General features: G+C 37.4%; 1 protein-coding gene across 2 annotated transcripts in view; it reads right to left on the bottom strand.

Annotated features, from left to right (window-relative positions):
* The window catches only part of GLRA2 (glycine receptor alpha 2), a 213211-nt gene that overhangs the window by 126195 nt on the left and 73959 nt on the right, over nucleotides 1-13057 (bottom strand). For both annotated transcript variants that reach the window (XM_054471731.1, XM_054471732.1), the window contains exons 6-7: nucleotides 10355-10492; nucleotides 8417-8631 (exon numbers count right to left, since the gene is read on the bottom strand). In XM_054471731.1, the coding sequence (XP_054327706.1) occupies nucleotides 8417-8631; nucleotides 10355-10492 (353 nt within the window). The remainder of the gene's footprint in view (nucleotides 1-8416; nucleotides 8632-10354; nucleotides 10493-13057) is intronic.

The raw sequence follows: 13057 nt of genomic DNA, 5'->3' as shown, positions 1-13057 counted from the left end.
GTTAGCCTGGTCTTAGTCACATAGTAGTGGTCACAGCATCCCAAGAGTAGCAGGAGAGCGCTAGCTTCAATATGCAAGCATTTTTTAAGCCTCTAGTTTTGCTACATTTGCCATTGTCCCATTGACCAGGACAAGTCACATGGTCAAGTTTACAGTCAATGTAAGAGGAAGCTATTACCCAAGGGTGTAGACACAGGGAGGGAAATTATTATAGCCATTTTGTAAAAAAATCTGCCTTTACTGCACTGAATTATAATCTTCTATTTTATGTTTATGTCTTCTTAAGGACAGAAGTTCTGTTTCTTCTTGTCTGTGATGTGATCATGTATTATAACATAGTGCCTGACACTGTGTTGCATGCTCCACAGTAGTTCATTTTTTTCCTCACTGTGTGGTGTTTATAAGAACCCAAGCCATTTGGACCCATAGTTACCCATTTTAGTGAAATGGAAAGAGAAAGAGTTCAAAATAATCCTGAATTTCCATATGCCATCCCCAAAGGCTTACGAGCCTCACCAGGACTTGAGCAAAAGCCTACCTGGGATAGCTTCTCTCACTGTCAGCTTCCCTGCAAAGGCTGCCAACAACATTCTTAAACTAAAGTACCAATGGTGCTTCAGCTCTCTCCCCAGAGAATTCTCACATGTCATCTCTTTGCATATTTTTTTCACACACTCACTACATCAACGACTCTTCAATTTGCTGTGGCTTGGGAAATGTCAGGAGGGAAAGTTTATGAAGTCTCCTACATATGCAGACATCTGGCTTTAAAGCAAGCAGGCCTGCAGATCAATTTGCTTGGCTTTCTTACTTTTTAATCTTTATCAAAGAACTTCATAAGATCCTGATTATGTACAAAAGATAATTGTTTCCAACTTCTTTCAGAAATACTGGGAAAGTCATTTAAATTAGCTGGGGATATACCTGATTCAAGGAGCAATCATCTTTATTTTTTAGAGCTAAAACAGATATCCAAACAAATCTTTAAAAACTCCTACAGGTATCAGTCTTACTGTTTTCGTAGTTCTCTTACTGCAGTCTCTAGTTAGAAGCATTCTGGTAGGGGGACTAAAGCAAGACCAAATGTGGCAAAACTATGTATGGCCTCTTTCGTTTTAAATTCCAAGCATGTCCTGGGTTTGTCAGCTGCTTGAAATGGTCCAGCTGGTCTTAGTTGACCAGATGGCTGAAAAGTAAGGAGAAATTTCCTTATATAGGAAATAGGCCATCCCAGTTAATAATGGCGAAAGACAATGCCTCTGGATCCTTGCTTCAAAGAGACAGTTCTGGACCTGTCAGACTCATCTGCACACCTAGGTCATTCTAGCTATCCCAGTGTTTGCTTTCACTTCTATAGTCTCTGGGCTTCAGCCACAAATGAGGACTCAAGACACACTTAGGAGTGGCTGTAAATCATCTAGCTATGATAACAAACATGGAGTAAAGGAAAATAATCGTTTAATCTTATTTTGCCATGTGCAAAGCCCGCCTGATGTCTCAGTCTTCCATCTTCCATTCAATTCATCCTCATACTTTTCTGAGGATGGGAAAGACAACATGCAGCCTTTAGTCTGCCACTAGAGGCTTTATGCTCTAAACGGTTAAAAGAAGTATTGCCAGCACAATAGCTTCTTGGGGGTTGGCAGAGATGTATGTTTAAAAACCAATTTTATAGCTTCAAAGGGAAAGATACCGATGAAACACATATCATGCTGGTATTTGATTTTCCTGTATTTAGAGAAGGGATTGAACTTCTGAAAAACAAAAAATCAAGAACAAAAACACAAAAAGTATTGGTTGGCAGGAAGATAGGAAATTAACTTGGAATCAATAAACACAAGTTTCTTACTTGAAACGTGTTTAAAATGTGTGAAGCATGTTTGAAATGTGCCCAGATTTTTTTCTAGAAAGCCTTATTTTAAAAGTGTAGCCCAAATATTATGAGTAGAAGGTCCTCATTGCCTGGAATGCCCTTTACCTCCTCCTACTTCACCTACTTAATATGCCTCGTAGATTCAGCTCAGGCTTCCTCCTTCAGGACATTTTCCTAGGTCTGCTCCTGCTCTCTCTACTTCCTTTGCTCCTTCCCCCCCTCTTCTCTCCCTTCTTCACCCACCCATTCCTCCCTCCTCCACTTAATAGGTTTAGGCATCCTACTTCATATATCTTTCTATCCTCCGTTGTTAAATAATCACCATTCCAAATGCCTATCTCTGGCCTAGCAGATTACAAGCCCCTGAGGGTAGGGGCTGTGTTTTATCTTTGACCCCTAGAAGAATGCATGGCACAGATAAAACATTCGATAAGTGTTAGCTGAGTAAATAAATGGATGGATGAATCATCAATTGAATTATACTGGGAATACCCTTGATTACAAGTATTTTCAACACTGTTCATTTATTCACTGATTTACTCTTTACTGAGCACCTACTGTGAACCAGGTGTTATGCTGAGGGGTGGGTACACGAACATTTCCAAGAGCAATGAAGTCCTTGCCCTCATAGGGATAAAAGTCTAAAATTAAGAGTGTATATTTATATGTGTAACAGTATGGGAACAGGATATTCTTATTGCCTCAGCATTTTTACTAAAGCCTTACACTAAAGGGAGACGCTGCACATATACATGCCGGATACAGTACTTTCTAGAAGACAGAAAATGCTGTCTAGAGACTCTCATACCCAACACCCTGTATTATTACAGAGAACCAGACATTTGAAAACATTAATTGAAGTAATGGAATTTGTGGATGTTGACAGTGCTGTGGCATTCTCCCTGTTCTCCTAAAGATGGACAGAAGGTGGTTTATACCCACCCCTGTAAGAGAAGAGACTGGTATCTCTTCCATATGCCATACATTTGGTAAGCTGCTGAAATTCCAGCAAGATGCCCCTGGATCAGAGTTCTTAAGAGAATCTCTCATTTGTCTTTAGTATTTGGGTTTTATGTGAAAAAGTGAACACCAATATCTTTCTTACCTGAATGAATTTTGAAGGCAGTAGGTTAGGTGGAATACCCATGATAGCAGGGTGAAAGCAGAAAGATTAGCAGTTGGTTAAGTTGCATTTCTGTCATTTAGCAAGGCAATAATGCACAAGTTCTTAGTGAGCCTAATAAATGGTGTGGAAGTTAGCCAAATGTGAGTCATCTGGAAAACACATCAACCAGGAGGGCTATCTTATTGAGGAAGGGGACCTGAGGAGTAAGAAGTTGTATGGGATATGCTGCTAGGAGGTGATAGCTAAGGGGAGATGTTAAGACATCACCCAGAGAGTACATTATTCATCTGGAAACGGTGTAGTATGTGGGATGCCCTGGGAACTCCAAAGAACTCAAGTTCACCTCACAAGAAATCCAGCATTTGGGGGCTTGCCATTAGAGAAGGCACTAATAGTATACCACAGCGTCAGTCACATGTGACTTTCCTCCATCTTTCCCATTACTCTCAGCCCTCAACAATGGTGAAGTCAGCAACATGAGTGAGGAAAAAAGTTGGAAATACAGGGGAGGAACTGTGAAGGAACAGACAATGTGCTCCACATCGCTGTACATTTTCAAAGCACAAGTCAGGCCTGAGCATGCGGCAAGGGAAGAAAAGAGCATTGAATTGTACATGAGACTGAAGTTTTGTTTCAGACTAGATAATTTTTTAAAAGTCTGATAATAGACTATCCTAAAGTATCTGTTTGTCACTGATACTTTAGCTGTCTATTAAATTGAAAAATACACATTTGTACACTCTAATAGCATAGCATATAGTACTGAGAATCTATAGAATCCTCCAGGGGCAGAGAAGACATAGCCAAGTGAGGGTATTTAATGGCAGTGAGTGGGGGAAAAATTGACTCATATCTTATTCAGACCCTCTGGAACTTAACCCATTTAATCAACTATCTGTAAAAAACACACACGTGTGTATTTGTGCATACATACACAGTTGCCCCCTTGGTATCCACAGGGGATTGGTTCCAGGACCTTTGCAAATATGAAAATCTGTGGATGCTCAAGTCCCTTATATAAAATGGAGTAATATTTGCATATAACCTATGCACATCCTCCCATATACTTTAAATCATCTCTAGATTACTTATAATACCCAATACAATGCAAATATTGTATAGTTGTTATGCTGTATTGGTTATTTTAGTTGTATTATTTTTATTGTTGTTTTGCTTTTTTTGTTTTTTAAAAATATTTTTAATCCATGGTTTATTGAATCTGCAGATGCAGAACCTGCAGATATGGAGGACTAATTGTATCATGTACACACATACATATGACAAACTTTGGTTAATCTCATTGACAGTACAACTATAAGTGAATAGTGAGCCATCCAAAGAACAGGACATCTTCTATTCATAAGGCCCTTTATGCATTTTCTAATATAACCTCTCATGCCATGGAGCAGTCTTTTCTACTACTCCATGGACAGGGAACAGTAAGAATAAAAATAACCAGAATGAGATGAATACCGATGATGTAGAAAAACTGGGCTAAACAATTTATATAAGTACTGCTTCATCTCATCCTCATTTAATTTTTTTAAGGGGTAGATAACAATGTTCTCATTTTAGAAATCATGAAACAAACTTAGAGAGGTTGAGTGAAGTAAAGGCTCTAAGATTTAGATCAAGGCCTATGTTTCAAAATATGTCTTTGTTCATTTTTTTTTTATTATTATACTTTAAGTTCTGGGTTACCTGTGCAGAATGTGCAGTTGTGTTACACAGATATACACGTGCCATGGTGGTTTGCTGCACCCATCCACCCATCATCTACACTAGGTATTTCTCCTAATGCTATCCCTCGCCTAGCCCCCCCACCCCCCGACAGGCCCCAGTGTGTGATGTTCCCCTCCCCGTGTCCATGCATTCTCATTGTTCAACCCCCGCTTGTGAGTGAGAACATGCAGTGTTTGGTTTTTTGTTCTTGTATTAGTTTGCTGAGAATGATGGTTTCCAGCTTCATCCATGTCCCTGCAAAGGATATGAACTCATCCTTTTTCATGGCTGCATAGTATTCCATGGTGTATATGTGCCACATTTTCTTAATCCAGTCTATCATTGATGGACATTTGGGTTGGTTCTAAGTCTTTGCTATTGTGAATAGTGTCGCAATAAACATACCTGTGCATGTGTCTTTATCGTAGAATGATTTATAATCCTTTGGTTATATGCCCAGTAATGGGTTCGCTGGGTCAAATGGTATTTCCAGTTCTAGATCCTTGAGGAATTGTCACACTGTCTTCCACAATGGTTGAACTAATTTACTCTCCCACCAACAGTGTAAAAGCATTCCTATTTTTCCACAACCTCTCTAGCATCTGTTGTTTCCTGACTTTTTAATGATCGCCATTCTAACTGGCATGAGATGGTATCTCATTGTGGTTTTGATTTGCATTTCTCTAATGACCAGTGATGATGAGCATTTTTTCATATGTCTGTTGGTTGCATAAATCTCTTCTTTTGAGAAGTGTCTGTTCTGTCCTTTGCCCATTTTTTGATGGGGTTGTTTGTTTTTTTTCTTGTAAATTTGTTCATATATTCTTAACTTCGCAAAGTCTGCTTGAGAATTTTTGGAAAGGGAGACGTACTCTAGAGAAATTCCAGTCCTTTATAGTACATGTAATATTATTATGAGATTCTTCTGTGCATTAAAACTCAAATACTTTTCTGTGTAACTTTCACCCATGGATTCTGCTTCAACTCTGATTTACTAGGTTGGTACAAAAGTAATTGCGATATTTGCCATTACTGTTAATGACAAAAGCCACAATTACTTTTGCACCAACCTAATATCTTCAACATGGCCTCACATGGGAGAACATGACTGATCATTAATTTATCCATTCAATGAGAATTTATTGGTCATCTAGTCTAAGCCACATACTGTTCTAGGTGTTGAAGTTAACAGAATGAACAAGACAAAGTTCTTGCCTGCATAGAACATATATCCCATCAAATATCTTCTCATAGATCTTCCCTCATTCACTCTAAACATGCTCAGTACCTTCTTTTTTCCCATTGAAAGTTTTTAAAAATTAAAAACTATATATATGTTATCTAGAACACAGTGGGCTACACTCTTATGCAAATGTATTTATAATTATCATACTTACAAAAGCAAAAAAGAAAACTCTAAATATCTAATATGGTGTAAAAGTTTGATCTCAATTTTCTGTGTGTGCATGTGAGTGGGCTTGCCCATAAATGCACATGGAAAAAAGACTGAAAGAAAATACACCAAAGTCTTAACAACAGTTATTTAATGGTTGGTTCACATTAATCATGTTTTCTGTATTTTCTATAAAAAACATCTTATTTTAAATTGTAATGTGCATGTGTACTCTGTACGGGGCATTGAAAGAGGCCCTGAAGTAAATGTACAATCACCACAGTGGAGCATCTGGTCAGGGATTGCAGTGTTTATAAATTAAAATGAGTATTTACATGCATGTACATGTATAAGTAACTGTATGACCAATTCTTCATTTTCCATGACTCACTTTTTATCCCATGTGTTTCACACCATCATCCACATAAGTTACATTTCCTCATGGTCAGTTGAAAGCCAACCATGTTTAATAACAGCATAAGAAAAGTACACGGAGGAAGATAAACCTAATGGTGGCAAAAGGATAACCGCCATGAGTTCAGAGCCAAGTGTAAAATGATTTTTGATTATACTCTCTTTTGGTTTATCTGAGTTCCTGATTGCCTCTACATACAAAGATCCCTGATCAGTGAACATTTATTTAGCAATAGTTTTGACCACTGATGCAGAATCATAACAGCTTTATAAAATGAATAACAAATTTATAAAAACTCAAACTCCCATTTTGAAGATAAATGACTACTCTTTTCATAGCAATGAGCAGTTGGAGGCTAAATGTCTTATATTTTGACATTATATGCTTACAATTTGTCACCAGTACTTTAGCTGTCTATTAAATTGTAAAATATATGTTTGTACATCCTGAGGTTTAATGCCATGGCATGCAGTGACGGCAATAGCTAATAACTAATAAGAAATAAGCAAATGAACCTGTTTGGGAGGGGCACAGAGTGGATTAAAAGTGCTATTAGGTAAAATTGATTTTTGATTATACAGGTTAAAAAAGCTGTTAGTATTTCTGACATCTGTATTCCAATAGAAAAATAATACAGGTACATTATACTATTTGTTATTCTAGAAGATAAAAAGGTATTAGAGATACCTCTATTCCTTTCTCTATGACCATATAAAACCTAATGTTTATCTTTGGAGGCATGGGACTTAATAAGTTGTGTAAATATTTCTCCAGTATTCAGCCCACCTCTATTATAACCACAGACCTCCTCCATATGTCATCTTATCTTCTGGACATGGGAGATAATGTGGAACATGATCTAACATTTCTCATTATGTCAAATTCAGCACAACCAAACATAAACTCAAGCCAGCAAAAATATGGAATTACATCTTCATTATTTTCTGGAAATGCATTTTGGAGAGACTGCTCAACCAGTATGAGACAATGTACACTGAATCCTAAATTGAACTGATATTCTGGAAAATTGAAGCCAATGGCTCAGTATACTCAGTGAAATGGGGAAGCACACACAAAGGCACACTTCTGAGGTGCTAGAGCATTTCAAAAGTGGGACATTCATCATTACTTGCTTAAGCAATATTTACAAATGCAGATGGCCTGCTTTTTATAAAAATAGATTACACAGCCACTTGTGGATTATTATTTGAGGTGCTATAAAGTGTCTATATGTCCCTGATATCGATCCCACACTCCTCTGTCACCATGCCACAGTTCTAGGAATTTGCACCGTTTTGGATGACTCTACTGTTCCTTCTCTGGGTAACTGTGTCCCTCAAAAATAGTAGCATATCAGCCATTAAAGGAAATTAAGGCATAGCAATGTTTCATATATCAGATTGCTGTACCCTAATATTGTACATTAATTTCTTACATATATTCATTGATATGGCTCTTCTGTGATTTCCAGGAGCCTAATTCAAATTTTTATGACTATAAATGACTTCACTGAACATATGAATTGCAATAGTTTCACGCATAAATTGCATCAGTCTTACTTCAATTCTTGCAAGCTTCATGGCTCATAAACAACCGAGATCAAAAGCACTCAAGGGCTTCCTAGAGTCTCTAAGCCATGTTTCTGCCTCTACTCATTTCTCTTCCCTCTCAATACTAATTTCCCTTTCCTCTAAATGATATGATTTTGAGGGTTCCCCGTGTTCCCAGATCCTTGATTCTCTCAAACTCAGCTTTTTGTCCTCTTAGTGCATTCATATCTATGACAGTGTCGTAGGGTGGCCAACATTTCTGTCCTCACAGAACTCTCCAGCCCACAAGACCTTTGGGAACCTTTCATGCCATCTGTTATCAAGCAAGATTTCTTACCTTTGGCAGAGATGCCCTGGAGCCTGAACTCTGGGTGGTCATCGTTAAGACTGTGGTGATGCCCAGTGCGACCCTGGCAGGGGCTGCATCCATGTTTATCCAAAAGGAAACCCAGGACAAAATTACTATAAGCAGGCTTGGGATGTACATCTGGATCAAATAATATCCCATTTGGCGTTCCAGATGAAACTTGACCTCAATGCAGGTAAACTTTCCTAGAAGGAGGAAATGATCATTTAAAGTCCAGTCTGAATTTATATTTCCAATTCCATTATCCCACGTTGCTTAAAAAAAAAAAAAAAAAAAGACTACTGCAGATGGATTTGGAAGATTGCACAAAATGTTCACCCTACGTAACCAATTCAACTCTTCTCCAACTGAACCAGTAATAGAAATAATTACTGTGGAATAATAGTGATAATAATAGTGTGAGAATGTGTGATCTAAAGAGTCACTGGACCAAAACCATAAAGCATATTAAATTTTTAAAATCTGTGCTTGCTGCAGCTTGATTGTTTTAGACAGAGCTTCAGAATTTACAAGACTGACAGAAAATGACCAGTGGAAATAAAATATTCAAATTTTGTGGGGTTATATGTAATATATAGTATATTATATATTAATAGCATATACTATATAGCATATAATATGTAACACATGACATACACTGTGTAATAGTTGAAGCCATTTCCTCCAAAGTAGTACAGTTTACATAAAACTACAAAGTATTTAAAGAACTGTGTATTTATCATTGTGTTATTAATGGCAAGAGAAAAATGTACATTTGTATAAGCCAGTGTATAATCTAGTCATTGTAAAAATTTCCTAACCTTCCGGGTGATTGCTTCAGGACATTTAGCATATGCTTAGGAACTATGTACAGTGTTTCTTTACCTGTAAAAAGGAGTTCATATAAAGGTATTAAAACGTTTAACATTTAAAAGATAGATATTCCTACCCCTTCCCAATTTTTTTCTCCTTAATTGATTTGGAGTTAGAACTCCAGAAGGTAATTTTGCTTAGTCCATACAGATTACAAGATATAGGGTTGAATTCTTCTTAGTCAGAAAAAAAACATCCTTGGAATCAGGTTTTGGTTACTTCATAAGTATCACTGTTAGCTGCTGGAACAAGTGTGCATAAACTGTTTTCCTCAGCAAGGGACCTAGACCAGTTACTGGACAAACCATCATGTCTTGATTGTCTCTCCATGATCAGCTTGCATGGTATTGAACACCATGGTTTTTCTTAAGAAAAACCGTCAACTTTTCTGGACAGGTAAAATCTTCCAGAAAACAACGGATGCCTATTTGTTGCTACCATCTACCTCAAGTTCTTCCTCCACCACCTGCCCCCCAACCCCATGTGTCTGTCAGCACTACTGGTAACACATGACTTTAGAGCCAGCAGAATTCCTGCCAGCTGACTTTCATCCAAACTTCTATTGCTGTCCAAGACTGAAGAACACAACAGCTCTATTTCTGGGTTTACAAAGACATGTGTTATTGTTCCTCTTTTCCACTAAGGCACTAAGGCAGTAAGACAGTGGGTGCAAATTGACCTAAGCATCCAATGGCAAGAGCGGATGCCAGAAAGGAGCCAGAATTTATGTTTTCTGCACCACTAATGAGGTTTTCTACACCTTTCCTCAGACTCATTCGACAACAGATGGTCAGCTAGGGAACAGCAAAAGATCCTAAATCCTCTCTCCTTCTCTCTGTGTTCTGGAGAAATTACCTCTTGTGTTTGCTGACCTATTCCAGAGAGTATAGGAATCTTATCTGTTGAGGGAGTTTTGAGCCAAATCAGGTCTGTGCCACATAGGTCTATTTGCCTGGTAAATATGCAGCAATTAAAGTAATGAGATATATACCAAACTGCAAATGGAGCTCACTTGTGTTTAACAGCTGGAAAAAAAAAAAAAAAGAAGAAACTTACCAGTGTTGTAGTGCTTTGTACAGTAGCCAAGTTCCTTCTCTTCTTTCAAAATAAACTGGGGCAGGGTCAATCCTTCAGCAACTTGCACTGGACCATCACTTAACCACTCAAATATCAGGTCATTCATCGTGTACCCAACTGAGGTAAAGAAATCATAGTGAAAATTGAATATGGCTTTCCAAGAAAGCTTGAAAGTCTACCCATGTAAAGAAACAAAGAAACCGTCTAAAGCAGGCATATGCTCAGTCAATTCAAGAGCATTCTTAATAAAAGAGCTGTAATCATCACTACAACTCTGTGTCATTGGAGCCAAAGAAATTTAAGACAGAAAGCTACTTATGGATGGATTTTTTTTCTGTGTAATGAAAGAATGGAATCTAAAAAGTCTATTGATTTCTGCCTTTTTATTCACTAACTCTTTCTGAAGAACAAACAAGTAAACAAACATAAAAATCCTTTGAAGATTGTCTTTACTTGCAAGAGCTGAGGCTTTGGCAATCCAATAAGACAATCCAATCCACAGTGCCAGTCTTAGTACTTTAAATGAAAACCATTCTTTTTTTAAATGAGAATGAATTAATCACGGGCCTGCCTAAAACATTCCCATTACAGACTTGGCCCTCCTCCTAGGGTCTATTAGCTTTGCATTCAGAAAGCTTATGTTAAAGTCCTTCTACTTTAGCAAATGGGGAAGACTATTGGCAGGTAATCTAAGAGGAAATTGTGGAATATGCAAATTAAGAATATTCATTTGTGCTAGTGTCTTGCTAAATGGGCCCACTCATCACAATTAATATGAAGTAAAACAGATTACCTATTATGAAAGATCATATTTTTATATAACTTGAACCATCCAAAGTAAAATTGTTATCAGTTTGGTAATCCAAAGTTAGCTCTTAGTCTCCAAGCTAGGTCATCATCTGTCAATTTTTTCTGGATCTTTCTCTACCCTAAAAATGAAGCCTACTCTTCTTTCATGCACCATTTCTCTACCTTTTCCCTTTGTTTGTAATATTTGAACTTTTCAAATAAGAGTGATGAAGTCAGAGGATATTATGTGAGGTCTTGGCTGGCCAAAATCCTCAGCATGTTTTTTTTTTTTTTTTTTAAGTTTATGGATTCTTATTCTTATTTACTGCAAGATAGTGACTCACCAAAGCTACCCAGAAATCAATGGCAAGTTTAATTGTAATCTACTTTCCTGTTTCTTTGGACTACCTTTTCAACATAAAGCCAAAAAAATAATAAGAAGAAGAACATGGAAAGCAAGGAGATACAAAGAGGCCCTATACAAGCATTGGTGGTCCACAAAGAGAATGGCAAACCCTATCTGTATGAGTACACCTTGGAAACCTCCAGCAAATACTGCTCTAAGCTCACAAAATTCCCCACGTTCTTGTCTGGTGAGCTTCTCGTTGGCCACCACAATAAAAGTTCTTGTCAGTCACCCTGAAGCCCCAGCATGGGGAAGACAGCAGAGGTAAAGAGGTGGGGATGAAGAAAGTAATATTGGGATAGAAAAGGAAAAAAATAATAATTCCCACCCTTCACATCCAAAGTTAGTGACAAACATGATGTTTCTTTGATTTCATTATTCATGCCAGGACTGAGCTTATTTACTAATTCAAATTTTCTAAGCCTTGGATGAGCATCAGTTGACAGCTATGGCTACTGTTTTACAGAAAAAATAAAAGTGTTGGGTTGAGTCAGGGGAGATTTTGGAGCAGTAGAGAAAACAGAAAGAAGGAATCGTGTAAGAAAATGTTTTTCTCAGCTTTTTTCTCAAGAGAAGGAGCGATAAGGAAAAAAATGAATACATAAGGCCTATTTTAAATCAGAAATTTTCATTCTATCTATGACAACTTCTTAAAATAAAGAGGTTTCATCATTTTGTTTATTTCTCTGGGATGTTTCAAGGGAAATCCATAGTGATTTTAGATGATCAGAATGAAACCAACCCTGTCACTACCTCTTTTTAAATAATAGATAAGTCTTTTTACACATATTATTTTTCTAAACCAAGAAGTTAAAAGTATTTCCTTGCCCATGCCTCATTAAATCTCTTAACGTCCATGTAGGTCAGTGGCACTTATTATTCTCTGCATTTTACAGACAGAGAAACTGATAGACCAAGCCAGAAAGAAATTCATGTCTCTTAACTGAAAATCCTGTTACCTTGGAGGCATCAGCAACTTATGGTGACACGTGTCAAAGATTTTAGTGGCATCAGGGTTAGGTCATAAAGGGGACAAAGTAGATGGCCTTTTTCTACTTGCTTCACCATGCTTTTGGGTATCCACTGCTTATCTAAGAGAAATGCCTCTTATTCTATCTTATTCCATCTCATCTCATGCCCCTCATTCTTACATCCTCCTCTGGCCAAGGTCCTTATGTCTTGTTCTCAAAGCAATTATCCCTTCCTGCCAGAATTCCTTTTGGGGTGATGGTCTATATGGGCATAAGATGGAAAGAAATTCAATTTTCTGATTAAAGAGTGATTCACTATAAAGATTTAATGACTAATAATTTTAATTTTCTCAGGAGACATTTTCATTTCAATGAAAAGCTTACTAAATCAGGCTATTTTTTGGGCAGGGGGAGAAAGACAAGTTATTTGGCATTTTACTTTGAAAGGTTGTCTATGCTGTATTGATAATGAGATTTTGTATGACGGACATGCACATGCACGCGCACACACACACA

Source organism: Pongo pygmaeus, chromosome X (genome assembly GCF_028885625.2).
Source record: "Pongo pygmaeus isolate AG05252 chromosome X, NHGRI_mPonPyg2-v2.0_pri, whole genome shotgun sequence".
NCBI classification, from domain to species: Eukaryota; Metazoa; Chordata; class Mammalia; order Primates; family Hominidae; genus Pongo; species Pongo pygmaeus.
This window is presented reverse-complemented; position numbering and strand designations above follow the sequence as displayed.